The 27,864-nt window shown below is 40.6% G+C and overlaps 5 protein-coding genes across 5 annotated transcripts in view; 2 read left to right on the top strand and 3 right to left on the bottom strand.

The window, feature by feature from the left end:
- Positions 1–9,294, bottom strand: part of MONOS_4792 (putative ubiquitin-protein ligase) — a gene marked incomplete at its 5' end in the record, with an annotated part of 27,691 nt that extends 18,397 nt beyond the window's left edge. Inside the window, one exon of the mRNA XM_067874892.1 lies at positions 74–9,294. Coding sequence (XP_067721381.1) covers positions 74–9,294 — 9,221 coding nt within the window. The remainder of the gene's footprint in view (positions 1–73) is intronic.
- Positions 9,295–10,351: 1,057 nt separating this feature from the next.
- Positions 10,352–11,367, bottom strand: MONOS_4793 (uncharacterized protein; the record flags this gene model as incomplete). Its single annotated transcript, XM_067874893.1, has 1 exon — positions 10,352–11,367. One exon carries the CDS (start codon positions 11,365–11,367, stop codon positions 10,609–10,611), a length of 759 nt encoding a protein of 252 aa, XP_067721382.1. The 3' UTR covers positions 10,352–10,608.
- Positions 11,368–13,300: 1,933 nt separating this feature from the next.
- On the top strand, positions 13,301–15,699 carry MONOS_4794 (uncharacterized protein; the record flags this gene model as incomplete). The annotated part of the gene is made up of 2 exons (XM_067874894.1): positions 13,301–13,612; positions 13,720–15,699. 2 exons carry the CDS (start codon positions 13,301–13,303, stop codon positions 15,697–15,699), a joined length of 2,292 nt encoding a protein of 763 aa, XP_067721383.1.
- Positions 15,700–16,291: 592 nt separating this feature from the next.
- MONOS_4795 (uncharacterized protein) lies at positions 16,292–24,937 on the top strand (the record flags this gene model as incomplete). Its single annotated transcript, XM_067874895.1, has 2 exons — positions 16,292–17,657; positions 17,910–24,937. 2 exons carry the CDS (start codon positions 16,292–16,294, stop codon positions 24,401–24,403), a joined length of 7,860 nt encoding a protein of 2,619 aa, XP_067721384.1. The 3' UTR covers positions 24,404–24,937.
- Positions 24,938–25,374: 437 nt separating this feature from the next.
- On the bottom strand, positions 25,375–27,755 carry MONOS_4796 (uncharacterized protein; the record flags this gene model as incomplete). The annotated part of the gene is made up of 5 exons (XM_067874896.1): positions 27,739–27,755; positions 27,601–27,668; positions 27,217–27,521; positions 26,998–27,121; positions 25,375–26,924 (listed from the first exon to the last, which is right to left on the bottom strand). The coding sequence occupies exons 2-5, from the start codon at positions 27,650–27,652 to the stop codon at positions 25,375–25,377; spliced, it is 2,031 nt and encodes a 676-aa protein (XP_067721385.1). The 5' UTR covers positions 27,653–27,668; positions 27,739–27,755.
- Positions 27,756–27,864: the final 109 nt, after the last annotated feature.

Raw genomic sequence — 27,864 nt, forward strand, 5'->3', positions numbered from 1 at the left:
ATTTGAACTCATATTAGCATTTCCATTTGTCATTCCATTCAAATTCCCATCAAAATTCGTGTTTTGTCTGCACCTCACTCCACTTTCAACAACCACACACGGAAACATCAGCGTCTCTGTTGTCATCAGCAGCTCCTCACACGCCTCTCTGCCGCCTTCCAGCAGAACAATCGCATTGTTCCTCTTCAGACAGCGAATGAGGTATTGAACAGCGTCACTTCCCAAACTGAATCGGTTGGTTAAAAAGCTTTCCACTGCTGCTTTTCGGCTCTTCAGGAGATCTGGGTCGTGCAGAAGGAGAACAGAATAGTAGGTGGTTCCTGTTGAAGGCGGAAGCGGCGGCAAATTCTTTCTCTCTTCCAGTTCGCGTGCTATCGCTTCTTTTCTTTGCCTTTCTCGCTCTTTCTCTCTCTCTTCTCTCCTTCTCTTCCGCTCTCTTTCCTTCTCTTCCTCTGCCTCCGCGTCAATTTCCTTCCCTTTCCCATCGCCTTCCTCCGCTTTCCTATTCATTTCCTCCTCCTCCCTCTTCTTCCTCTGCTCCTCCAGCCTGCTCCTCCTCCTCGCCTCCCTCAGCTCCTGCGCCTTCTGCTGCCTCTTCCTCTCTCTGTCTGCCCTCGCCTCTTCCAAGCTGATGGCAATGGCTGCTGCTAAATCTGGATCTGCAGTCGGATCTATGCCCATAGCATACAATATGGCATCAGAGTCGGAAGCATCGTCAGCTCCAAACTCAGAAATAAGCATCGCCTCCAGAAGAGACTCGAACTCTTCGTTCTCTTTCTCGGTAAAGATCGCTTCTTCTTCTTCCTCTTCTTCTTCATCGTTTTCTCCATCATCTTCTCCTTCTCCTTCTTCATTGCTATCATCATTGTCCTCATCAAAATCACTGCTCCAATTGGAATCATCAGCTTTTTCATCCTCTTTGTTTTGTTCTGTTCCATTTCTTTTATTTTCTTTGTCACTTCCTCCTTTCTTCATCTTCTTCATTCTCCTTCTCTTTTTCTTCCCTTCACTTCCTTCTTTTCCTTCTCCTCTTGCTTCTTCTCCATCTTTCAAGCCTGATGAATGCTTTCGTGGATGAGGAGATGATTGTGAGTGAGGTTGAAGGCCCAGCCACTTTCTAACAAGAGCAGGATGTGGATGTTTGCTAATCTCTTCATCCAGTTCGGGAGAAAGAAGGAAGGAAGAAGAAGAAGAAGAAGATGATGATGATGAAATCGAGAAAGAAGAATAAGAGGAAGAATAAGAGGAAGAGGAAGAGGAAGAATCAGCAGAAGCAGAAGCAGTTGCATTTGCATTTGTCCCATTTACTTGTTCTTCTTCATCTTCCGCAGCTGGCTTCACAAAATAATTCCGAGTTGAAGAAGCAAGCGGAAACGGAACTTTATCCTTTTCAGTGGGGAGAGAAAGAGGATGAGGGAGATGGAAAGAAGAAGGGTTTTGTTTGGGGGAAGTGGCTAAGGAAATCATGGTGAGGAGAAGGCGCTGGATTAAGGAATAGGCAACGATCTGCTCAGGGAAGAGAGGAGAGGAAGAGGAATTTGATGAAGAAGAAGAAGAAGAAGTTGATGAAGATGATGATGAAGATAAAGAAAATGATGATGAAATCTCTTTCCCCGTTTCCTTTTGTTCCAATTGAGTTTCATTTCCTTTCTCCTCCTCCTCCTCTTCTTCTTCTTTATCACCACTGAACCAACTGTACTGCTCCTTCATCCATTTTCTCTCGCTTTCACTCAAATCTGCATGCAAAAACGAATAGCTAACAACTTTATTCACCACAGAAATAGCTGAATGCGGATTGTCCAATGGATAATTGCTGGGAAGAGAGGAAGGATGGAAGATGTGCGGGGGAAGAGGGACGGGATCGATGGAGCAGCTCTGAGGGTTGTAGATGGAGGAAGAAGGGAGAAGACATGAAGAAGAAGAAGAAGAAGAAGATGATGATGATGAGATTAATGTTGAATTATTTGAATGAGTTTGTTTATTTTCCATTGAGTTCTCTTTCATTGAGCACACTCCTTCACTTTCACATTTCTCCTTCTCCTTCTCCTTCTCTTTCTTTCTCTCTCTCTCTCCTTCTCTCCTCTCCACAAACACATCCGCATCCGGCTCACACGCCAGCATATACTCAACCAACGAGTGGATTGTGTGTATCACCACAATCGTCAACGAAACAGGCACAAACTTGAACTGCCTCAGAAGCAGATCCAACAGAGAAGCCACAGGAACAAGATGCCTCAAGGGGAGATGGGGGAGCAAAGAGCGATGGACAGAAAAAGTGGAAGAGGAAGCGACGGAGCCAGAGGTCTTGCCAATGACGATGGAAAGAGCAGGGCTCATGGAAGGAGTGGTGATGTGGTGATTTGGAGTGGATGGGCTGAAGGAAGAAGGGTTGTATGCCTTGTATGTGGTGAGTGAGGTGCGGAGAGAGAAGTCGAAGGAGGAAGAGGAGGAAGAGGAAGAAGGAGAGGTGAAAGGGAAGGAGCAGGCGGAGGAGGAAGCGGAGGTTGCTTCGGTTGAATAAAGAGAAGAAGAAGCTAAAGAAGATGCAGAAGAAGAAGAAGAAGAAGAAGCAGATTCTGCTGAAGTATTCAACTTCTTCCTCACCACAATGCCCTCAGGCGCTGTAGCTCTCAAAGAATCATATCTCACTTTCAGTTCATCTTTATTCAATGCATTCACCTTTCTCTTCCTGTCCACTTTCTTCAGCTCTTTCAAATCGTGTTCGGCTTCTGCGTATTTGTTGATGAAGAGGGCGAAGGCGGAGAGGACGTGGTGAAGGTGGAGGGTGGAGCACTGCCAGGCAAGCGTGTTTTCAGAGACGGAGGGGGAGAGGGGGAAAAGAGGGGAGAAGGAGAGGAGAGAAGAGGAAGAAGAAGAAATATCTTTGTTAACATTCTTAAGCATCGCATTCACATTTGCAAATGGCTTTCTATCGATCACAGCCCCAGCACGCGACAAGAGCGAGTTGCTGTATGAAGACAGCACCTGAACAACATAATGGATGAAGTGAATGGGAGAAGAGGAAGAAGGGGTGCAGCCGAAGATGGCGTGCTCGGCATTCTCCGAAGGCTGAAGAAGGGCAGAGGCGATGTGGGAGCGGGGGAGGAGCGGAGAGAAAAGAGGGGAAGAGGAAATGGAGGGGAGGTGGTTGTTGTTGTTGTGAGAGGAAGAAGAAGAAGAAGAGAATGAAGAAGAATTTGAAATGGAAGAAGAAGAAGAAGAAGAAGCAGAATCAGAAGAATAACTATCTTTACTCATCTCATTCTTTTTCTCCTCAATTGCATTCAAACATTGAGAAAGAGGACCTACATAAGATATTTGCGAGTAAGGAGTGGCCGTGAAGAAAGAGCGATGGCCCAGTTGAACTGAAATGCGAGAGAACAAAGTGGTAGCGAGGGAAAGGGCATATACAGAATATAAAGAGTAGTTGCGAAGAGAAGAGGAAGAGGAAGAGGAAGAAGAGGAAGAAGAAGAGGAAAGAGAAGAAGAATTTGCAATCTTCACATCTTCTCTGTTTCTTCCTTCTTCTTCAATCATTATTCTTTCTCTTTCTCTCTCCTTCTCTCTTTCTCTTTCCATCACCACATTCCTCAGCCCACAAATCGAGTCAAACACACACCGCTCTGCCAGAAACTCCACCTGCGCCTTTGAAGCAGGCACAAACAAAGAAGTCTCAAAAACATCGCTTTCTTCTGCTTTCTTCTGCAATTCGGCTATTTCTGAGGGAGAAAACGGATGATATTGGATTGAGAGCGATGGGAAGGGAGAGGAGGAAGAAGAAGAAGAAGAAGATGAAGATGAAGATGAAGATGATGATGGTGTTTGTGGTTGGTTTTCTCCTTCTTTGGAATCTTTGTCTGTTTCTTTTGGTTTGTTTTCGTCAGATTTGCTGGTAGAAGAGGAAGAAGAAGATGACGATCGTTCTTTCTCTTTGCTTTCTTTCTCTTTCGCTTCTTTTTCTCCATCTGAAGAAGAAGAAGAAGAAGAAGAATTCGATCCATCTTTTGATGATTCTGTTGGAGCAAACGAGACTTTAGCCGGAAGCATTCCAGACAATGCAAATTCAGGACAAACAGCAGGAAAGAGAGAAGATAGTAAGTTGTATAAGGGAGATTGGGATATTAATCGAGGTGTTGGCTTGTGAGGGGAAGAAAGGGAGGATGAAGAAGAGGAAGAAGAGGAAGAAGAGGAAGAAGAGGAAGAAGATGATGATGAAGATGAAGAATCAGAGGAAGAAGAAGATATAGAAGAAGTTTTTGATGTCAGAGATTCTATTTCTTTTTCTTTTAGCGTATTTTTAATTGAAGAAGAAGAAGTTGCTCTTTTTCCTTTGATTTTCTGTTTAAGCGCATCAAATGAATTGGAAGTCCAGACATTGCAGTTGTTCAGTGCTTTTTTAATATCTGAAGCAGTTATCAAAGAATCGCTTAATATTTCTTCTTCTTTTCCTTCTTCTTTTCCTTCTGTTTTCTCTTCTCCTTCTCCTTCCTCTTCTTTCTCTTTCTCTTCTTCTTCTTTTTCTTCTTCCTCTTCTTCTTCACACTCCTCATCAAACACCAGAAACTTGTCCATATCCACATGTATCTCGTTATTCGCTGCTTTCTTCAATGGCATCAGCGATCCAAACATTTCTTCAAATTTTGGCAAAGAATCAAGATAAACCTCAGATTTTGCTGAATTTCTTTCGAAAAACGGATCTTTTTGTGGATTTAATTGGTTTTCTGAAATGTCAGGCGCAAGTTTAACCTCAGGTTTTTCATCAGAAATTGCTAATTTTTCTGTTTCTTGGTTTAAATTGAGTTTCTCTTTTTCTTCTTTTTCTTTTTCTTCTTCTTTTTCCTCTGTTTTTTCTTCTCTTTCTTCTTCTTCTCCTTCTTTCTCTCCATCCCACCCCATCAACCCTCCCCTTCTCCTCTTTTCCCCCTCAAACCTCTCTCTTCTCCTTCTCTTCATCACAAACGAAGCAAAACCTCTGGTTGCCATTTCAACCAGCACTTCATCATACAAAGAAGCGCTTTCGGCAAAGAACGTGGTCAGAGAAGGAGGGTAAAGAGAGCGATAGACTGAGTCCAGAAGGACGGGGACTTCCGGATTGGAGGAAGAGGAGGAAGGGGAAGAGGAAGAAGAAGAGAAGGAAGATGACGAAGCCGATGAAGTTGATGAAGCTGATGTAATGTCGGTGGAAAAGGAAGAAGAGGAAGAAGAAGATGATAATTTTGAGTTCTTTTCATCAACATAATGCTCTTCTGGACAATAAGAGCTTTGCATAATTGGATCAAATGAACCAATTTCTTTGAAGCAGCGCTTTATACTTAATTTTCTCTGCTTCCCATCAGAATCTATAAGATTTTCATCATTGTCATCATCTTCTTCTCTATCTCTTTCCATATGTTCTCCCACTCTTTTCGTCAGCCCAAACGCATCTTCTCTTCTTGTTCTGCTGACAGCATCACGAATAATCGCGCCAAATCCATCTGGAGTGGCAAAATTGACTGGCTTTGGGTCATTTATGCGAGATAGGAGATGGAGAAGAGGATGATAGCTGAAGCAGGATATAACTGTGGAAGAAGAAGAAGAATAAGGAGAAGAGGAGGAGAAGGAGGTTGATTCATTAATGTGATTATCATAATCACAATTATCTGCATTTACAGATAACTGTACAGAATTTTCTTCAGAACTATTCAATTTCTCCTTCTCTTTCTCTTTCTCTTCACATCCCTTCTTCTTCTTCTTCTCCTCCTTTTCCTCCTCCTCCTTCTTCTTTTTCATTGTCATCACAGCCACAGGCGATGGAAATCTTGCAATGTCTTCGCAAACACACAGCATCGAAACAATCTGCTCGTGTGTCGTTCTTTGCAGCACCCCCAGCGCAATCACACTGCAAACCTGGAAAAGCTCATTGGTATCTCTGGAGGAGAATGAGTGGAGGGGAGAGGAAGAAGAAGAAGAGGAGGAGGAGGAGGAGGATGAAATAGAAGAAGAAACAGAAGAAGAAACAGAAGAAGAAACAGAAGAAGAAGAAATAACAGAAGTTAAAGCATTCCTCCTTTCACTTCCTTCAGATATGCCACATTTCGTATGCTCCAACACAGAATAATCAAGAAGCTTGTCATGAAACGTATCAGAAGGCAGTGCTTTTGACATCAATGCAGCTGTTTGTGCCAAGCAGAGGAGGAGGCAGTGATGAGAAGAAAGAAGGAAAGAGGCGAGGGGATATGGAAGCATCGAACCAGATGAAAGGAAGGTGTTAATAGAAGAAGATGAAGAATACGAAGAAGAAGGCGTATCATCAGCCATTGAAAAACAGGATGAGTCGATTGAAGACAAAAGCGGCTGCAGCGACGCAATCACTGTGAACAGCTCATCGACAAAGGAAGACAAAAATGGAAGAGATTTTGGTGTGCAACTGAAATTCTCTTTCGATTTTTCTTTATTGTTTGCGCAAGTTGCATTAGAAAGAGAAGAATTAGAAGCATAAATCGAATGTGAAAGCGTCAGAAGAAGAGAAGAAAGAATGTTTATTCCTTTTATCTTCTGCATCAAAACAGCTGTGTTCCTGTGAAACATCACCGTTTGCAGCAGAATTGAGTCGGTTGGGCGGAATATCGCATTGATCACACGGGAAATAGGCTCTGACTGTTCAGACGAGTGTGAATGAGAGGGCGTTGTGAGACAAATGGAAGAAGAGATAGAAGAAAGAGAAGAAGAAGAAGAAGAAGAAGAAGAAGAAGAAGAGACAGATGAATTGCGCTTTGCTTCTTCACAGTAAGATGAAGAGTTCACTTCTTCCTTCTCTTCTTTTGTAACATTTGCAATCCCCTTGACAAAATTGCTCATGTTATTCTGCTTCATCCAATACTCCTTCCTCTCCTCCGCCTCCTTTGCCAGCTGCTCTTTCAGTTTGTATGTCACAATGCTATCCAAATCCATCTTCTTCAGTGTGTTCAGCGTATCAACAAAGGAAGTATGCGATGCACACTCCATCTCTTTCCACTCACTGAAAAGAAGGAAGCAGCAGATGGTTTGCGCAACAAATAGAGAATTGTCATTGGATTTTGATTTGTTTGGCTTCTTTTCTGTTTTTTCAACTTTGAGTTTTCCTTCTTCTTTTTCTTCTTCCTTGTTTTCCTTCTCCTTTCCTTCCGTTTCTGTTTCTTCTTCTTCTCTCATTGCTTCTTTGTCCTTATTCTCCATCTCATCCACCATCTTCTCTCTCTCCTTCACCTGCCCACTCAAGCTCCTCACTTCCTGCACCACCCAACTCAGCAGATTCGCAAAGATCCGTCCCAACTCTTCATATCGTGTCAGAACATCCCTCATATTCAACGTAGCATTCGCCATATCTCCTTCTAAATGATTTCCTTCTTTCTTCACTTGCTCCTCCGCTGGCAGTGTCGTGACAACTGGTAGAAGCTTCGTGTATCTCAATACAACTGCATATGCATGCCTCACAAGCGATGCCTGAGAACAGCTGCTTGCTTCGTCTTTCAGAGCGCTATCATCATCTTCACCTTCTTCGCTCAACATCTCCTTTTGCTTCTCTTTCTCTTTTTCTCTCTCTTTCTCTCTCATCTCTCTGTACTCTGCATTCACTGCGCACATCCACTCATCAAACGATGCTGCCCTCACAAGAAACGGATAGAATAACCGAAGTCCTGGTGAAAGCTTATGCGCATCCAAAGAAGAAAGATTGAAAGAAGCAGAAAGAGAGAAAGGAATGGAAATATTCGCCTGGCGAGAGAAGGAGCTGTTGAACAGCTGGTTGTGGAGAAAGAATGAGAAGAACAGAAACGCTGAGTGGTTGAAGGCTTTTTCATCAACATATCGGGCGCGGTTGTAGAAGCACATGGGAAGAAGAGAAGAAGAATTGGAAGAAGAAGAAGAAGGGGAGAAAGAAGAAGAAGCAGAAATAGATGAATCCTTCAGCATTGTGTTATGCTCCAGTGAAGAAGGAGCATTCATCATCTGAGCCATTTCAAAGAAGTTCCTATACGGAAGCAGAGGAGAAGGCAGCGGTGAACGGCAGGCTAATGAAGAGAAAGGGGAAAGAGGGATTTTTGTGTTTTTCCCACTGCGTTTGGGGAGAGGGGTGCCAATGAGCTTCACAAGAACGCTGAAGAAGCTGCGGTTGACGAGATGCAGATACGAAAGAAGAGAACGTGCAGAGACAGATGTGGTTGAAGAAGAAGATGAGGAGGAGGAAGAAGAAGAAAAAATAGAAGAAGATAAAGATGTTGTTGTTGTTGTTGTTAAAGCATCAAGTGTTAATTTCTTCATTCCATTGCTGTGCTGCTCAATCACTTTGATGAATTCTGACTGAATACACTCCACTTTGATTGGACATTCAACTTGCTTTTCTGCTTCATTGGCACATTTCACAGCAATTTTTGTACCTTTTTGAGTCTTTTTATTATCTGCGGGTATTTCTTTACTGGCATCTGTGCTGATTGCACTTTCTGTTTTTATTTCCTTTTCTCCCTCTTTTCCTTCCCCTGTCTCTGTAGAGCATTCATCAGCTTTCTCCTCTTTCTCCTCTTTCTCTCCCTTCTCTCCCTTCTCTTCTTTCTCTCCTTTTCCTTCTTCTTTTCCTTCTTCTCTTTCTCCTTCTTCCTCTTTTTCCTTTTCCTTTGAAGCTGCCCCAACATCCCATCCATCCTCGCTGCTCACAAACCCTCCGCTCTTTTCAATGGCGCTGATAATCTCCTCATCTCCTATTTCAGTCAGAAGCCTTCCTTCGTCCCTGTTCGCTTCGTCGTTTTCTTCTTCTTCTCGAATCGCTCCTTCGTCAAACAGAATCGGAATCAACGACATCTTCCACCCTTCTTCCTCTTTCGCACCTACACCCTTCTGCTCCACAAGCACAGCGTTTCCCCGAAGAAGCAGGGGAGACGCGAGATAAAGAGAAAGCGTGTTGGAGTCGATGGTCTCATGGGCAACAGGGCAGAATTGGAAGGAGGACGGAGAATTTGGCACAGGAAACTGGGAAGAGGAGGGAAATGCCCTCTCAACAGAAGATGGAGCGGAATGTGAATTATCATCCTCCGAGCAGCTGTTGCCTTTGGACTTTTCTTGATCTTGGCCTTGCGCTTGCCCTTTCCCTTGCCTTCCGTCGTCGCTGTTGATGTCTTTTGTCATATAGAATGAGTAGATGTCTATGGGCGCAGAGTTAATAACGCTCTTCTTGTCAACTTTTATCATTATTATATCGCATCCGCTAAATGTGAATAACCGAGAAAAGCACGGCTTTATTTCACCTGCCTTGTTTGAGTGAAGCAATATTGCCTGAGTAATCATCAAACTGGAGTTAATGCTTCTCTCCGTAATTTTGTCATCCAAATAAAATATATCTTTTGTCAGTGAACAAACAATAGAAGATATAACGGATAAATATTTTTCCAAATCCCTATTTTGATTTCTAATATTCAGTATATTTTTCATGAGATTTGTTGACTTTGAATCTTCTAATTTCTGACATTCAGCTATCGAGTTTCTAATAATTGACTTGTTTATTTGATTCTCGATTTTTTTATAAACATCAATGAAGTTATTCAAAAATGAAAGAAATTTTCGGTTCTTAAAGCAATAAAATTACAAAAAAAATTTTTTTAAAAAAATTCTAAATTCTAGAAATAAATTGATATTTAAAACAAACCACAATGATTTGCTTTGAATTTTGCTCGTGAATATGAAATTTGATTAATTGTTGAAATCTCATCATAAGATAATGATGAAAATCATTTTGTTTTTTCTGCTGTTTGGTTTCAATGAATCTGTCCATTTTTCGAATGACACGTCGATAAAGTTGAGGGTAATAATAAGGCTCTGAATGAGATGTGAAATACAACGATGAAGTGGCTGACGGCTTACTACTTTTAAATTCCGGAACGGTGGGGAAAAAATATTGTAATAAAGTTCCATCAAAAGGAGAAACGTTTACGACTTGCCTTGCCTCGCTTGCGGGCGTATCGTTTTCAATACGTATAACAGATGTCACATTAGCAATATATGGATTTGTGTAATCATTGACGCATTGCAAAGTGTATGATGACATCTCTATTCAGCAAAAACACGCAATTGATTTTTCTCACATACCCATACCAAAAATTTTTTGCCAATACAATGATTTCCTTCAAAAGAGTAACAGCTCGACAGATGAATAGCAAGAAAAATTATTATGTCAATGAGGCTTATTTTCTGAAACTGATGTTAAGTTTAGCTGTGATTTTCATTAAAGAATTTTAAGAACCATTTTCAAAAAAAAAAATGATTCTGTAATTCTTTTTCCTTTTTTGATTTTCCTGCTTTATTTTTGTTATTGCTATGTTCCATTTTGAAGCATTGAAAAATTGCCTTCTATGAACAACAACGTTATTAGTTGTTGAATTGTGAAATGGCAAAATTGAAAAATAATTGTTATTTTAAAGTTTCAAAATTCAATACATGTCATTTCCTCAAACATTTACAGAATAACCTGATAAATTACAGAATATACTGAAAAAAAATTTTTTATTTTGAAAATGAAATATGTTCAAAGTTTAGAAGAAACATTAATCAAAGGAAAAAAAAAATATATCATTTGCTTGCAATTAAAAAAAACTAATCATTTTCTCATGAATTTACAAAATAATCAGAGATATCAAACGGTAACCCATTAAAATTGTTTTCGTCAAGAAACTTAAACACTTCAAGAAAGCTTATGACGATATCTTCGTATCCTTCTTCTTCTAACTTTTCGAACATCTCCATTTTCGTAACCTTTCTTTTCGCTTCTTCCATTCCATCACCCCCCTTTCCTTTCAACCTGCTTGAAATAGATTCAAAAACTCCCCAAAACACAAACTCCATTTCGTCATTTATTGTTGGCTGCTGAATCTCCTCCAAAGAAATATCGACGACTCCACTTGTCAGCAAGTCATCAACTTTCATTGTTCTTTTTGATGCAGCGTGTTCAATGGAATTAAGGCACCAGAAACTAATTTCTTTATTTTTATCTTTTGATGCTTGAAAAACACTCATAATGCTACCAATAAGCCCAACATATTCTTCATTTGGCACGAAGCATACGCTCAAGAAATGCTCCAATGTTAGCAACCATCTCAATAAAGCATGTTCTTCTTCCCATTTTCCCTCTCTTTTATCTCCTTTTCTCTTCCAATCAACACATCTTGTCAGCTCATCCAGTTTTCTTGATGCCTCTCTTATAAAATGCAGCTCATTTACAATTACATCTTCCAAACTTATATCTTTGAAAAATCTATCTATTAAAAACTTCATAGTTGATTGATAAGTAAGTTGTGTAAGATTGTGATGCTCCTGATGATACTTGATGTTCTCTTTGATTTCATCCAAAAACAATTCTTTATCCATTTTCTTATCAAAAAATTAGAAAAATACATAATATCAAAATGGAAATGGAAATGTTCAAACACAAAATTGAGAATTACTCAAAGCAAGCAAAGCCATTTCCACTTCTATTTGAGTCTCTTTATTTCCCTCTTTCTTCGAGGCAACTTTCAAAAGACAAGGTACACAAATTGAAATTAGCTTCGATGAAAATATGCCGTCAAACGAAAGATTGCATTCGCAGAGATCTATCAGAAGCTTTTTATTTTTTTCTTCTTCATTTTTCTTATCTTCTTCAATTATCATCTTCTCAAATCTATTTCCCAATGAAGAATTTCTAAATCCACAAACACTCATGGATTTCAATGCATTCCAAAATCCAACATGTTTCAGCAACAGAAAAGCATTCTCCAAAGTCAGTTTCTTTTCTTCAATCATCTTGTGAATTTCATCTAACAGTTCTTTTGTGATAACAGATTCGAATTCTTCTCTATCCATTCCTTCAATAGCTTTGTTCATTTCAATAATTTTTTGTTTCTGCTCATCATCATTGCAATTTTCAAGCTCAGAAAACAACTCTTCAATAAAAAAAGGAGAGAAAGAAATGCAGTTATCAAGAATTTAAGCACAACATCAATTGCAAACTTGTGAATGCGGATTGTTCATTCTTCGCCCCCGTTTTCATTTGAACATTGCAACCAGAAAGCAACACCATTTTGCCATTTAAATCAAAAAAGCACACGTTTGGATTAAGGAAATAGAAAAAAAATAAACTCTTGAGATCGCCCTATAAATTTGTGCATTCACACTACTCTTTCTTTTGCTGACATTTTGGCAAAGGGCTTAGGAGAGAAACAACGCTTTGTCTTTTTTCTTTATTTGTAATGGAATCAATGATCGAATATTTATCTTTGAACAGTAATGACAATTGGCGAGATGAGGGTGCAAGGAGTGAAGTTGTCCATCAGAATTGGTAATATTATTTCCTGTTTAAACAGCAGTCAATGATGGAGATGCATTGACTTTGAACTTTTTCCTGATGATTTTTGGGAATTGGATGGCGGACGAAATGCAACAATTTCGTTTTTTATGCAAATCACCATATTTCTGGGCTTTGGAAAGCTTGCAGTTGAAAAATTTTTTCATTACAAATAAAATGACAATAATAAATGGTTACATAAGATCAATTTGTCAGATGGAAAATGTCGATTTGATTGTCTAGAGCATCTGGAATGTGCATTGCAAGTCGTTGGGAAATGTTCTGGGGAAAAGACACTTGGCGAATGGGATCTCTTTGAACACAAGCTATATGCTGACAATGAACATGAACAGTCACCTCTGAAGGGAAAGGCGCTGAATGGGTTGTTGCAAGCAGGAGCCACAACAGAAAGAGTATTTCGCAATGGGCATGACAGAAACTTGACACAATAATAATAATTTTTATTATTATTAAAAAAATTAAAAATTATAAAAATAATAATAAAAATAAAAACAACAAATACTTTCGATGTTTCTGTTAAAGCTTGGTATTTGAAAATGCGAATGCCTTTCATTTATTCATAAAAATATTCTTGTTGGCTCAAAAAGCGAGATAAAAAATCTTTCAGCTTTGAAAACATTAAATATGTCTATGATCAGTTTTTATCAAATCATAAATAAATGAACATGTTTGGTTTTGTTTTATTGCTTGTTTTTAAGGATGAAATTGCGCAGATCCAAACTGTACGACAAGGTGGGAAACTTACTCAGAGAGTGCAAATCTAAGCATTTATTAATCGATTGCTTTTTGGTGGGAAGCAGAGAATTTGAGAGTATGTTCGTTGTGTTAGTTGTTAATTATAACATGCTTTTTGCTTTTAGCGATTGAGTGGCTTGGAGATTCGGTTCTTGAGGAATTGTTTGCAAACTTTTGTTTGATATATCTTTAAGGCTTCATAGAATCACAAAAAAGATTATAATGAAGCATTTCAATTTTGATGGAGAGCTTTTAAGGTTTTTGCGCGTTTGCTGCGTGCAGAATGGGCATTTCAGAGAAATTTTTGAGAATCTGAAAATCAGATTAACAATTCTGACTCCGCAAGAAAGATTGTCCTTTGACAAATGCTTCCAAGGCACAGACAACGAACTCAAGCAGCAAAAGCTGTCAGCAGATGTTATCGAAGCAATTGGAGGAGAGCTGTACAAAAAAAGGCAAGAAGGTGATTCAAATCTTTTGAGAGAGACAATGGACAATTTTGTTGAGTTGATTTATCAGTCTGGCTATAATTTTGTATGTGGTGATAATATTATTTTATTTTGTTTTTGTTTTTTATTTGTGCTTTTTTTCAAATATTTTTTTAATAAATAAATATTTTTTCACTTATTATGTGCTGATAGATGAGAAGAAAACTGATGTCAATTTTCGCAAAAAACAGATTTGAAACATCTCCAAATTTGGTCACCCCGCACACGTTTTTGAAAACAAAAACAAACAAATTCGATTCGCCACAGCTTCTGATTCAGCATTCTTTGCTCACTGCAATTGGCCAATGGAAGAATTGCGATCTTAAATCAAGAGCGGAGGGGGTATTAATGAAAGGCAAGGAAGCAAGGGTTAAAGATACTCGCAACATTGAAAAGAAGACCAGGAATGCAAGCCAGATGTTTGAAAACGAAGAATCATTAAGGAAAAAAGTGATCACGAGAAAAGTGATGGCATCGTTGCATCGGAAGCCTCTCACATCGACTCAAGCAGTTTTGTCTGTTCTGAACAGCAGAGGTGGCGCTTCAGGCAAAATGCATTCGTTTTTTTCTCCTCCGCCAATGATGCGATCACATCAAGAGAAAAGTGGCGCTTCACCAAGCACTTATCGATTTGGTTTTCCGCCTGCAAATTCTGGGTCTTCATTTTCGTCAATTCGTGCTATTTCTCCTGCCACGCGACTGCCTTCGTGTGCTGTGTTTCTCCGTCGGTCGCTTTCTCCTTCGAGTGTCGACATATCCTTCAGTTTTGCAGATAAAACTGCTCGCAACACGATTTTAGGAAAGCTTTCAAATGAGCAGCATCTGAGAACAAGTTCTGAATTTGAGTCTCGTTCGCTTTCAGCAGGCAGAGCTCGACCGCTTTCTGGCAATCTTTGCTCGTTCTCTCCATTTCCTGTGCCTGGAGAGCATCTGAGAGATCGAATGCCGTCTGGCCTTTGTGAAGAGCAAGCCAAATCTTCGACAAACAACTGGGGAAGAGCTCCGATTGAATGGAACGAAAAAAGGCGTCTTCAATCGATCCCATCATTTCCAGCAGCCACAACGCCTCATTCGCATCCTGCACAATTCCATCTGCAAGCATCAATGCCAGCATCATCTTCCTCTTCAGCTGGATGGGGATATCATACGGCACATCCGATAGGCTCTGAGAACAGGCTGTCAAACAATGCTTGGAGTGAAAAGAGCATCTCGTCAAACGAGCAAAGACGGGCGAAAAGGAGCATCAGCACACTTGGGGTGAGGCAGTCTGCACCGTTCTCTCTTTTTGACAGCAACAGAAGGTGGGAGGAGCAAAGAGATCCAAATGAAATGCCTTCTTCTTCTTCTTCTTCTTCTTCTTCTGATTCGAATTCGGGCATTGCAGATAAAGGGAGCTTGGGAGCTGCAAAGAAGCCTGAGCCATCGTTTTCAGGGGATGCAAGCACGTTTTTTTGGAGAGCTCGCAAAGAGAGCGGGAAGGAGCAGAGCGATTTGGAGAGCGATCTGCTGGGGAAGTTTGGGAAATGGAGAGAAGGAGCCTCTCTGTCGCCTTCTTCGTGCACTCCGCCTGGATCGCCATCAGCAGCACAGCCACACACATTCAGTGCAGCAAGTGTTCCTTCGAAAGAAATGGCAGATGACAGAGGTGAAGAGAGCAGCAGATTTGCAGGGGATGAGTTTGATGCTTCTGCTCATTCAACGCTTCCGCGAGCACAGGCAGAGTCAGGAAGCAAAGGGGATGCAAAGCGAGATCCTCGAGAGATAGCTGCAAAACAGACACAGACAATGTTATTTGCTCAGAATTCTTCAGGTGGATTGAAAGATGAATCTGTGACAAATCGACAGGAAAGGGGTTCGCTGGAAGATTGCACACATTCTCCTTTGGGCAGCAGGTCAAGTGGTTTGTGGCAGAATGGAAGTGGGATGAAAGGAAATCAGACCAGCAAAACCAGCAAGATTCATCAGAATGAAGAGCAGCGCAACTCTTTTTGGAAGTCCAAGGCAGACTCGAAATTGGTTCTTGTTGATTATTTCCACGGCTTCCAACGAGCAAAAGTATTTCTGGCCAAAACAAAGAAGCAGCGAAGAAAAGCCAAAGACTTTGCAAAGTCGTTGAGAAGAGAAGTGCCATGAAAGGGGGAAAAAAGGAATTCATAAGGAAAAAATGGAAGAAACCAATGAATGACATCGCTGTTTGGCAAAGAATTCTCACGTATTTGGAGATTCAATCAGAAAAAGAAGCGATGAAAAATCAACCAAAGTATTTTATAAGATGATTGTGCAAAACCTCTGGAGATGGCATTTGAGATTGGCGAAGAAGATTTGACAGAGCTTTCCTTTCAAAATGCAGAGATATAAAAGAAATGCCGGAATATATTGATATTCTTATCATTATTGGAATGAATAATTGTTTGCTTCCTTTTTTTTTTATGATTTATTTGACATCTTTTAAAATCGCTTCATTTTATTCTGATATTTTTGCTTTGAAGAACTTTGAAATTGAAAAAAATGAAAAGTTGAAGAATTATAATTAGTACACTTATTTTTGGAAAGATTTCGCTTGGACGTAGAATGAAATTTTTAAATCTTCATTTTTCGATTTTTATAACATTGAAATAAGAAATTTTCCTTTTAAAGCTCAACTGAATGTATAATTAATGCTTTCAAATGTTGATCAGACCCGTTTCAGTTTTTCAGCTGAAGAATTTTGATTTTGAAAGTTCGCATGAGATGGTTATTCTTTGTGCTGTATCTGGTGCAATCTTATTGCATCGCGCAGCAACACTCCCTTCAGTTGAATGAGCAGCTGAGCTCGCCTGGATTATTGGAGCAAATCAATCACCACAATTCACTCTATTCAAGTGGAAACTTTTGCAATAATGAGCGCAACTCATTTTTATTGCGTATCAAGAGTTCTGATTGGAGCGAGATGAAAGCAAGCGTTAAATTGAGGAATGCATCACTGGAAGTGAGAAAAGGGGGTTTCACTCCAAAAGAACAAGAACATGTTGTGCATCTGGAAGGAAAGTCTTTGCTTGTGCTGAATGACTGCAAAATCACTTTTTGTGGACACTCACAGAAAAGCCTGATTTCCCATCTTGGTGGGAACATCCATTTGCGCAACATATCGTTTTGCTTCGCTGATTGTCACGCAATTTCAGTTCAACCAGTTGTCTGGTCGCAGAAGGATCATTCGTCGGCTGTGGGTGACGGGAATCTGATTGTTGAGAATTCTGCTTTTTCGTGTTTTGAACTGAAACAAGGGCCATTTTTGCACTCAGAAAGCATCTCTTCTGTTTTGCTCGCACAAACACTCTTCTTCAACATCTCCACTGCAGTAACAAACAGACAATCAAATATTTGCACAGAAAATGCCTTCACATCGACACTGAGCAACTGTGTATTTTGCAATGTGGATGATGCGATCTATGGGGGAATTGTTGCTTCCATGAACAGCCAACAAGCACAGCTCTTCACAACCAACTGCTCATTTGTGCGATGTTTCCATTCTTCGAATGCCCGCAATGCATCGACTCATATTGACATTTCGAGTTCAATCTCTTTCATCTCAACTGATTTTGAGAATTGCTCAGGGGTGAAAGGAGGGGCTATAACAGCAGACGACCGCCCATCACTTGCTCTTTGTATTGTTGACTGCGCATTCAAGAAATGCACAGCATCATCCAGAGCTGGAGCAATATTCGTCAACAATGCTATGTGTGCGCACATCAAACAATCAAATTTCTCTGGAAATTCAGCTCCGACGAGAGGAACAACTGAGTTTTTGAATGTCTCGACCGGATTCTATATTGGAGATTGCCATTTTGAATTTGGGAAAACAACAAGTGGAAATCATGCGTTTATTGTAACAACATATATTGGGGCAACAAGCTGTGAATGTGTCTGCCCGAATGAGCCCTCCAGGCATTGTACAAGCTCTTCAAGCTCTTTTTCATCAGATATCACAAGATTTTCACCAAAGGAAAAAGGAACTGAGTATATCATTCCTCAAAAAAGAAATGAAGAAGAAGGTAGTCTGGTTGAAAGATGCTCTTTTCAATATGGCTTGGCAGCAGACGTTGGAGGAGCTGGTTCTATTCAGTGTTGCAATAGTCTTTTTTCAATGAGAGAATGTGACTTTCAGCACAACAGAGCAAAAGGAAGCTTCATCGGATGTTTAGAATTAATTATAAAAAAAGATTCTTTTATTTCGAGAACATGGTTAGCTTTTTGCTATTTTTACAACAATTCTGTTTCTGGAGGACTTGGAAATGATGTTTATTTAAATCACTTTTCAGAATACACTTTGACTTCGGAATTGCTTTTCAATTGTTTCACAATAGAGAAATCTGCAAAGAGTGTGAGTAATTCGACACATGATTTTTCTGATTGGATTGGTGAGACTCTGATTGAAAGATATGTGAGCACATCTGGTTCAGACAATAAGAGCATGTGCGGGAAAAGTGAATCTGATGCATGCCTGACAATTGGGTATGCCACCAGTCAATTTGTGCACTGGATGGACTGCAGCATTCATCTTCTGAGAGGAAGGTTTGAACAAGAGGGAACAACGATTGAGGTGGGAGAGAAGAGGATTGGAATCAGGGGCAAAGGGAGAGCAGACACAACAATCAGCTCGCAACTTCTTGAGAATGGAAAAGAAGCGCTGTGGTTGGTGAGTGAGGGGCGACTGGCAATGGAAAGTCTGACTTTTGTGAGGGTGTGTGAAGAGGAGCGACATGAAATGCAGAGAATGGTTGTGTTGAAAACAGCAACTGGAGATGGGAGGATAGATTTGAATGATATGAGGATTGAAGGGGAAAAGGCAACAGAATCGCTGAGCTTCAGTGCTCCTCTTCTGGAGGCAAAAGGAGGAAAGATGAATCTGAACAACGTGGAATGCACATCAATGCGCTCTTCAGTTCCTCTTTTGTCTCTTTCAGAGGGAGTGTTGCTGGAGATGAATCTGTGCAACATCTTTGGCATCGAGTCAGTCGGTGACTGTCCGAGTGTTGTTGATGGATTGGCGCCAAAGGGGATGATGTTGTGTTCTGAGTGTATTTTTGAAGGATGTTTGGGAAGAATGAGCAAAAAAGGCGGATGCATGAAAATCACTGTGGATGCTGACAAAGAAGCGATTCTGCTGAATGGCACTTCGTTTGATGGATGTGAAGCATCTACGGAGGTTGATGATGAAACAAAAAGTGGCAGAGGGGGTGGGATGTATTTGGATGCAACACTCGGATCAGAGATAAGAATGATGGAACTTCAGTTTTCTAGAAACAATGCTTCATGTGGGCGAGACATCTATTTTGTGTGTGAGGATCTTCGGGTGAGTGTCACTCAGCTGATGTTTCCGTTTTGGAGCTCGATTGAGAACAAAGAGAATTCGCTGTTTGGGAGCGATCACCAGGTGGCAAGGGGATGTGATGTTGATCTGTTTGTGTTTCTTTCAGGATTTTTGGAGAAAGAGGTGTATATTGGGCAGAGCGGAGAAGATGCAACATATTGTGGCCATGTGCTGTATCCATGCAAAACACTGGACGAGGGCATGAAGCATTTGGGCTCTGTTGAGGGAGATGGAAGAATTCTTGTGAAGGAAAATGGAGTGTGTAGAAAGCAGTTGAATATCTCTGGTGTGTCTGTGAATGGGGTTGGGTCTTCGGAAACAGTTGGAATTGAGTTGCACGAATCACTGAGTGGGAGCGAAAAGGATGTTCTGGTGAGTGAGGCAGACGCAACATGGGAAAGCGTGGATTTGCTATTTCCGAGCTTGTTCATATCTCCAGAAGGAGTGGAGTCGCTGCTGAATTCACGAGATGGAGTGCTAAAGATGTGCTCCTTTTCATTTTTGAGCTTGACACCTCAACAGAAGGTTGGGTTTTGCCTGGTCAAGGCAGATGGTGGCAGAGTTGAAATGATGAGTGTGAAAGTGATTGGGAAGCAGGGAGTTCTCTCATTTGCAAGTTCTCCGTTTGCCTGTTCGTCGAGTGTTGGGGAATGGAAGATGACGAAATGCCTTGTGGGAAACGTGAAGGTTGAAGGAGGTAGCATGCTGAGCATCGCTTATTCATCTCCGCAAAGTGAATGCAAGATATCGATGCAGAATTGCACGATCGCTTCTGTTGAAAACACGAATGGCGAAGCGTGTGTGCTGAACACAATGTTGAATGTCCAGACAACAATGATTGTTGAGCTTGATGCTGTGGCGTTTGAGGGATGCAAATCAGCAAAGTCAGAAAGGGGAGGAGCATTGGGAATGAGCATGGGGTGTGGCAGCAGTCTGAGTGTGGTGAATGATTCACAGTTTGGAGGGTGTGAATGCAGTTCAGAGAGTGGGAAAGGAGGGGGAGTGTTTGTTGAATGCAAAAGCGATGGTGAGGAGTATTTCTTTTCATCAGTTGTATTTGGAGAAACAAACAAAGCGAAACAGGGGAAGAATGTGTTTGTGATGAGCGACAAGCTGAATTCGAGTGTGAGCATGCTGCACTTTGGAGAATGGGTCTGCACTTGGAAGGAGGAACAAAATGCGTTTGTGGGAAGTGATGAGCATTTTGGTGAGGGTGTGGATTTGGGTCTGTTTTTATTTGAGCATTTTGCACCAGAGATATGGGTATCTTCAGAAAATGGATATGATGCGATTGGTTGTGGAGATAACAGAGTGATGTGTGGGACAGTTGGGTTTGGGCTGGAACGTCTGTCAAGCAGTGAAAGTGAAGGAAGCCAGAAAACGCTCAATCTGATGAATGAGAACTGGATGAAGGAAGAAATGGAGCTTGACGATCGCCAGATTGAATCGGGATTGGAAAATGAGAAGACCACTCTTGTTGTGGGACGTGAGGTGAGTGGGAGCAGAGAAGATGCTGTGCTTGTGAGCGGAAAAGGGAGGTTGAGGATGCTGAGCATATCGCTTGGAAGCACTCTTTCAGAGAGGAAAAGTGTGCTATTTGCCGTTAATCAGCAGAAAAGCGAACTGTGTGTTGAGAGATGTGATTTTGCAAAGCAGGGTGGAGCATCAGGGATGAATTTTAATCTGATTCGGCAGAGCTCGGGCAAAGTTGAAATAATCAGATGTGCGATTGATGAGTTGACGATGGGAGCTTCAGCTTTTGTTGTTGGTGGTGGTTCGTCATATTTTGGAATGAACAGGACAAAAGTGATGAAAGTGGAGTTTGAGGAAGGATGTGCATTGGAGATTGAAGATGGAGGCAAACAGAATGGAGCAGAGGAGCTTGGAGTTGCAATCGAAGGGTGCATTTTCTCTTCTATTCAGCAGACAGGAGTGGAAGAAAAGAGAAAGCCCAGCATTGTTGACTCACATGTGTTGAAGAGCGGGTATTCTTTCGTTGTGCTGAACAGCTCGTTTGAAGGATGCAGTTCTGCAGAAGAGAGAGAAGGAGGAGTGCTGCATTGCGAATATGAAAGAGAGATGAAGTTTGAGATCAAAGACTCGAATGGAACATCGTGCAGTGCGGTGAAAGGAAAAGGAGGGTTTTTGTTCTTGGACTGCCATGGGGAGGGAGAGCTTGGGTTTTTGCTGAACAACACGCTGTTCAGGAACAACATGGCTGTGAAGGGGAGAGATGTGTTTGTTGTTTGCTATTTGATAAGTGCACAGATCAACGAGCGACAGTTTGTGTTCCGGATGGATGAAGGGGTGTTCAACAGGACAGATGCTCTGTATGGGAGAGACTCGACGCTGGGGGAGGAGGACGAGGATATCAACCTGATTGGATATGTATTGTTTTACCGTTCGGATACTGTTTATGTGTCATCCGCAAAGTTTGATGAAACAAGGATGTGTGGGTCTGCGTCTGCCCCGTGCCGAACAGTGGATGTTGGGAATGAGCATGTTCAGGGGGATTATGACAGGAGGATACTGATTGAGGGATGTGTGCCGATTGAAGGGTGGATGCGAGCAGAGAATGTTGTGCTTCAGAGAAAAGGGAAAGGAGAAGGGATGGTTGTTCTGATGAAAGGGGCAGAAGACGAAGCAGAAAGTGTGATCAGCTGCAGCGGAGATGTGATGCTTCAAGGGTTGAGTGTTGTATTTTCTGAGCAGTCGCTGATTGGCAAGCAGTCGAGTGTTCTGTTGTGTGAAGAAAATGGAGAACTGTCGGTTGCCTCGTGTTCATTCGGGCGAATGAAAGTGAGTGAAGAGGGAAGTGACAACAGGTTGAGCATTCCATTTTCGGTTGTGAAATGTGTTGGTGGAAGTGTTTTGATGAATTCTGTGGTTATTGAAGGATTGACATTTGAGAAGTCTGTTCTTGTGTTTTCAGAGGGATCTGCTTTGAGAATGCAGGGTTTGAACTGCTTTGATGCTGTGCTTTGCGAGAGTTTTCTTGCATCAAGAGAATGCAAGATGACCCTTGATGGTATCAATATTTCAGGGATCATTGCTGGAGCATCGATTTTTGAGATGCAAGGTGTGAATGGGGAGATGTCGATTGAAAAAATGGTGATGAAAAATGTTGAGCTGAGGAATGGAAGCATTGTTGATATTCAAGAAGCAAAACCCGAAAGAGAGCAAGAAGAGGAGAACGATGAGCCAGTCGCCATGATGAGTGTTTCTGAATATGCTAACATCACATCGAGTCACTCAGAATCGGCAGTCATTATGTGCAATGGATTCAGAGGAGCAATGAGACTTGCAAACTGCACTGTGAAGGAGAACAGAATGAAGAAAGACAAAGGGGATGAGCTTTGTGTGTCCTTCTGCAAAATGGTTGATTTGGACTCATGCATTTTCGAGGGAGAAAAGGAAATGGCAGAGGAAGAAGAAATCGAAGAGACCAGAAAGAGAGATGAACTGTGCAAGTGGAATGGATCACTTGTCGATGTGATTGGCAGCGCGATTTGTGTGAAATACTCAGAGGTGGCGAATTCTGGGAAAGGAGGGATGTCCATATGGGGTGGGATTGTTTCCATTGAAAAAAGTGAGTTTTGGAACAACAATCCGGAGGTGCCAGGGTATGGGTCAGCTCGGAGGAATGTGCTATGTGCAGGAGCAGGGGAGTTGAATGTGATGAGTCTGAAAGGAGGGGATGGAGCGTTGCCGAATGCATCGCTGTGGATTCTGAACGATGGTTGTGCCGTTAAAGGGGTGGTGGTGGGCAGAGAATCGCTGTTTTTCATTCCAGTTTTGGAGGATGTGAAGGTTGAGTGCACAGAAAAGAAATGCGAGGTTGTGTTTTTTGGGCGTGAACTTATGCCTTGTAATTTGTCGTTCCAGGTTGTGTATGTGGCAGGAGACTCGAAACAAATTGATAAGCATGTGTTTTTGGAGGATGGATATATTTCAGAATGTGAGGTGCGAGGCACAGTAGAAGACTCAAAAATGACAACATCATCTGAGGAGACAGAAGTGTCAGTGTGCATTCTTTTTGGAAATGAAGGATCTCCATCAACTACCGAATCATTTGTTGTGAATAACAGAAGTGAAAAAATAGAGAAAGGGGATGAAAGAATTGTTGAAGGAGGAAAAGAAGAGAAATCATCTTGGGCTTCATTTATTGCGATAATATTTGTTGTTTTGTTTTTGATTGTTCTCATTGGATTTGTTTTGTTTGTTATTCGATGGAAGAAGGTCAAGAATGAGAACAAAGATCTGAGAGAGATTGTGAATGATAACATCAAAAAGGATCCAAAGGCGTTTGAGATGGTGACGATGGAGATGTCTCCAGAGGAGCAATGGAGGAGAGCAGAGAGGGAGGCTGAGAAGAAGAATGAAGAGAGGATCAAGAAGAGGGTGTATGACACAAATATGGAACATTCAGAGTCATCAGAGCATCTTCTATCTGAGAGTGACTCCACTGAATACATTCTGGGAAGAGACTCAGATAAGATCCCAGAATGGATGCTGGAGAAAGTTGACGAAAAAGAAGATGAGGAAACAAGAAAGAGAACTCCATCGCCTTCCATTTCATCCACTTCAACAACAGACACTTCAGACACAGAATCCACTTTTGTTCGTAGGGAGGATCTGTGTCCAACCACTTCATCGATGTCGAATCTGGTGGATGCGATGGCGTGCTCGTCTCCTCATGAGAAGCTGATTGTGGATCTGAGGGATTCTTTGTTTATGTTGTTGCATGGAAGGAACGAGAAGAAGGAGATGGCGATTGGGGCTCTGCAAGAGAGGGAGCAGACAGCTGCTCAGGTTCTGTTCTGGGTGGCAAATCTCGCTCTTCACTCATTTGATGAAATGGAAAATGAATTATCTTCTCTTGCCAATCTGAGTCCGCACATTGTGCTGTTCTCCGAACACATGGTTATTTGCATTGCTATGCATTCTAATTGCTTCTTCGATTCTGATTCGGATTCTTCGTCGATATCTTCATCAACTGTTGTGACATCAGCAAGTGATGATGACGAGGAGGACTCTCTGCCCTCATCAGCGTTTGAGGATGAGAATGATTTCAAAAAAGAGTGCTTGAGGTGGAAGGCTCCAGAGTTGCTGATCAACAAGAAGTTGGGAGCGTCAAAGGAATCGGTTGCATTCTCGATCGGAATGATGCTTTGGGAGTGCTTGACATTGAATATTCCCTTTGGGGAGTATGAAGCAGAAATAGCTGGAGACAAGATTGTGAAAGGAGAAAGACCAAGTTTGGAGGGAATTCAAAGCTCAAAGCATTTGCAAGCAGTTATTTCGTGCACTTCAGGGAATTCTGAAGACAGACCCACATTGGCTGATCTGAAGCGTCACTTTATCCAGTGCTTCCCAGCAGATGTAGTGCTGATCACAGTTTCAGATGCCATTATCGATGAAGAAGGTTCTGATGATGAACAAGTTCCAAGCAACAACAACGAAAGCTGTGGGCAATCGGAATCTTGAAATATGCAGATTTCACTCTTGCACATTTTATGAATGAAACAATATTTTCAAATTGACAAAAAGACACAAGAGTGCATTTGCTTCGAAGATGAAACATGAGATTTAAAAGAACTGCCATTACCTAAAGTTGCTTTGGGTTTTTGAAATAAAAGGTTTTTCAATAGAGAATAACAAGAATCACCAGGAATCGTATCATTATTATTGCCAAAAGTTTAGTCATCACTCAATCATTCTCACAATATCATTGAAATTTTTGAATGTGTTACCCGTTTTGCAAGCTCAGTGAAAAAGGAATTTGTTTGTATTTTGTCCAGGAAACATCAAATGTCAACAGCCTTTGCTTGGATTTGTGTTCAAAATGCAAATACTCAAAAGTTCTATTGGTTTGAGAGTGGGTTCCAAAAATGATTGTCTTTATTTCTCAAGGGAGTCATGATTAAATTTGACATTTCTTGCTCATTCACTTCACATTTAATTCCATTTCAACAAAACAATAAATAAAGTTCTCAATATTTTCAAAGGTCTACAAAAAAACGCTTTTTCTTTCTTTCAATAGTCCAGATTCTTGAGTGAAAATTGAATTTGTCAAAAAGAAAAAGGTTGCTGCCAAAAATAAAATAGAAAATGGACTTTAATGACTAGATAGTTTATCAATATGCATATTTGCAAGTGCATAATATCTCAACTCCCAAAGAAGATTGACACAAAACAATATGCAGTTGCATTGTCTGCTGTTGTGTGCCAAACACTGCTTTGGTTCTGAAACATCAGCGCACAAGCAAGCTGAAAGAAATCAGCGTGCTTTTGCAAGCAGGTGCAAATAAATGATAAATGTAATTGCAAAAGAAAACAGAAAAAAATGGGAAAAAAAAACAAATAAAAGGAAAAAAATGAAAAATGAAAAGTTAAGATAAGATAAGATAAGATAAGAAGTAGAAGATGAAGATGAAGAAGAAATTGCTAATATTCAGTTATAAGAACTTCTCAAATAGCCATGAATATTCTTTGAAAAAAGAAAGACAAGGATGATTACGAAGAAATTCGGGATCACTAGAAATACTACTACCATTACGAAGAAGAAAGGTAATTCCACGAACAAGAACATTGCGATAAGGAATAAGGAAGGGAAAAGCACCAAGAAGAAAGGAAAAAGAACATTCAAGAATTTTTGGATGGAGAAGAAGAAAATTAAAAGCAAGAAGAAGGCCACGTCGACTTAGAAGTCGACGAAGAAGAGAAACAATAGAAGAAATAGCGAAAGAAGAGGAGGAAGAATTTGAAGGCTTTGAGGAAGAAGATGGTTTTAAGGAAGAAGAGGGCTTTGAGGAAGAAGACGATGATGAAGGAGAAAACCAATCATAAACCTCAGAAAGATAAGCAGGAAGAGGGGTGGAAGAAGAATTGGAATCTGAATCGGAATAGGATGAAACGCAGCGTTGAGAAGAAGATGAAGACTGACAAGAAGGACGGCAAATACAGGAAGATGATGACGATGATGATGAATGGGAAGAAGATGAATTAGAAGATGAAGAAGAACAACGATGAGAAGTAGAATTGGAGAATTGAGTGGAATGTGTAGGTTGAGAGGCAGAAATGGCAGAGAGAAGGGAATTTGAAGAGTCCTTCCGATGGACAAGTGGAGGAATTGATTGGCTGTGAATGGAATGAGAATGAGAATGAGAGTTAGAAAAGAATGAATCGCGGGAAGAGGTCTGAGAAAATGCGTGAGAAGAAGGAGACGGAGGAGAAGACGGATAAGAAGGGCAGCAAGCATATGAAGAAGAAGAGGGACAAGAAGATAAGGAAGAGGAAGAAGAATCACAAAAGGAGTCTGAATCTGAATAATCATAGTGTTGAGTTGAAGAATAAGAAGAAGAGTTATGAGAAGGGCAGCAAGCAGAAGAAGAAGATGATGATGATGAACGTAACATTGTTGGCACAGGACGTTCCGAGGTCGATGACGAAATTGAAGCTGATTTTCCATTTTGTGAAGAAATTCTCTCTGTAATCTTTTCATGGTGCTTGTTCATCTCTCTCATCAGATGTTCAGTGCATTCTTCTCTTTGTACCCTTTGTGAGTAATCTCTATGTTTCTGATATTCTCCCTTTGAGTCTTTGAAGCTGTTTTCAATACTACGATGAGTCTGCTTGTATATTTCCCGTTCCGTCTCAAATCGTCTTGGAAGCTTCGACTCTACACTTGGATGAGTAAGCACACTGGCCAAGTCAACTTTGCTGTCTGGGTTGTGGATAAGCAAAATTAATATGAGTGACGCAATCCCTTTGTCAATTGAATCACCTAAGTACATCTCAACGAATCTCCTTGCGCCAAGCCATGACAACTCTTCCAAATCATCTTGTGACAAAGGATGGAGCGTGCACAATTCAAAGAGCACCATTCCAAGTTGCCTGAGATCGGTCGCTGAGTCTGAAAACGCTTGAGCTGCTGATGACGATGAACTCGAAGACGAAGCAGATGCCCGTCCCAATGCCGATGATGGCTTCTTGATTCGAAATAAGCCTGATTGATTAAAATCAAAAACGTTTTACCACTCAGATTTGTGAAAAATAGAAAAAAAAACTTTTTCACATGCCTAGTTTTACGTGTCCATCAGGTGTCAGACGAATGTTGTTCGAATGAATGTTACCATGCTTCAAACCCATCTTGACATATTCAAAAAGCCCCAGCAAAAGTTCTGTTATGATGGTCCACAATTCCTTCAACAAATGAAAAAATTAAAAATTGATTTTTTTTGATAATATTATTTTATAAACTGCAAATATAACATTGTCAATAAATGCAATGTGCAAACCTCATTAGAATAGTATTTCCAGTGTTTTTTTCTCTTCTCAATATCATCTTTCAGTAAAGTTCCTTCACAGTACTCAAAAATAATGCGCAATTCGTTATCATCATTGAAATTTGCTTTCACAATGTTTTCAGTATATGGACTTTTGATTGTTTTCGCTTTTGAAAGCTTTAAGTTTATAAGTTCATATGCATAATAAAAGCTGTCTTCAAAATGATAACGCTTCAAAATGTTCTTTTCTCCATTTCCTTTCGATGCCCTGTACACTCTGCACTCTTCAGATGAATTCATTAACTCAATGCGTACATCTTTTCAATATTCAACACATAAATAAAATTCACGGTTGAGCCAAATTTAGCAACATTGCAAAAACAAAAAACTGCAAACATTCATCCATAACACTTTGCATAATTTTCTCTTCAGCTTTCGATTTCGCCATCAAAGCTATTTCACGTCTGTAAAGAAAATATTTAAAAAAAATATACAGATCAATGTGTATAAAAGGCAATTGTTGATGTATCAAACTTTTATTAATCAAAAAATGGTTTATTATGAAGAAAACCAATATTTAGAATTGATATATTTTTTTCTAAATTCATTAAATTATTTCACTTTGACATCTTTGTTTCATTTCCTTTTTTTATTATTTTT

This window comes from Monocercomonoides exilis (genome assembly GCF_001643675.1).
Source record: "Monocercomonoides exilis strain PA203 chromosome Unknown scaffold47-789622, whole genome shotgun sequence".
Classification (NCBI taxonomy): domain Eukaryota; phylum Preaxostyla; order Oxymonadida; family Polymastigidae; genus Monocercomonoides; species Monocercomonoides exilis.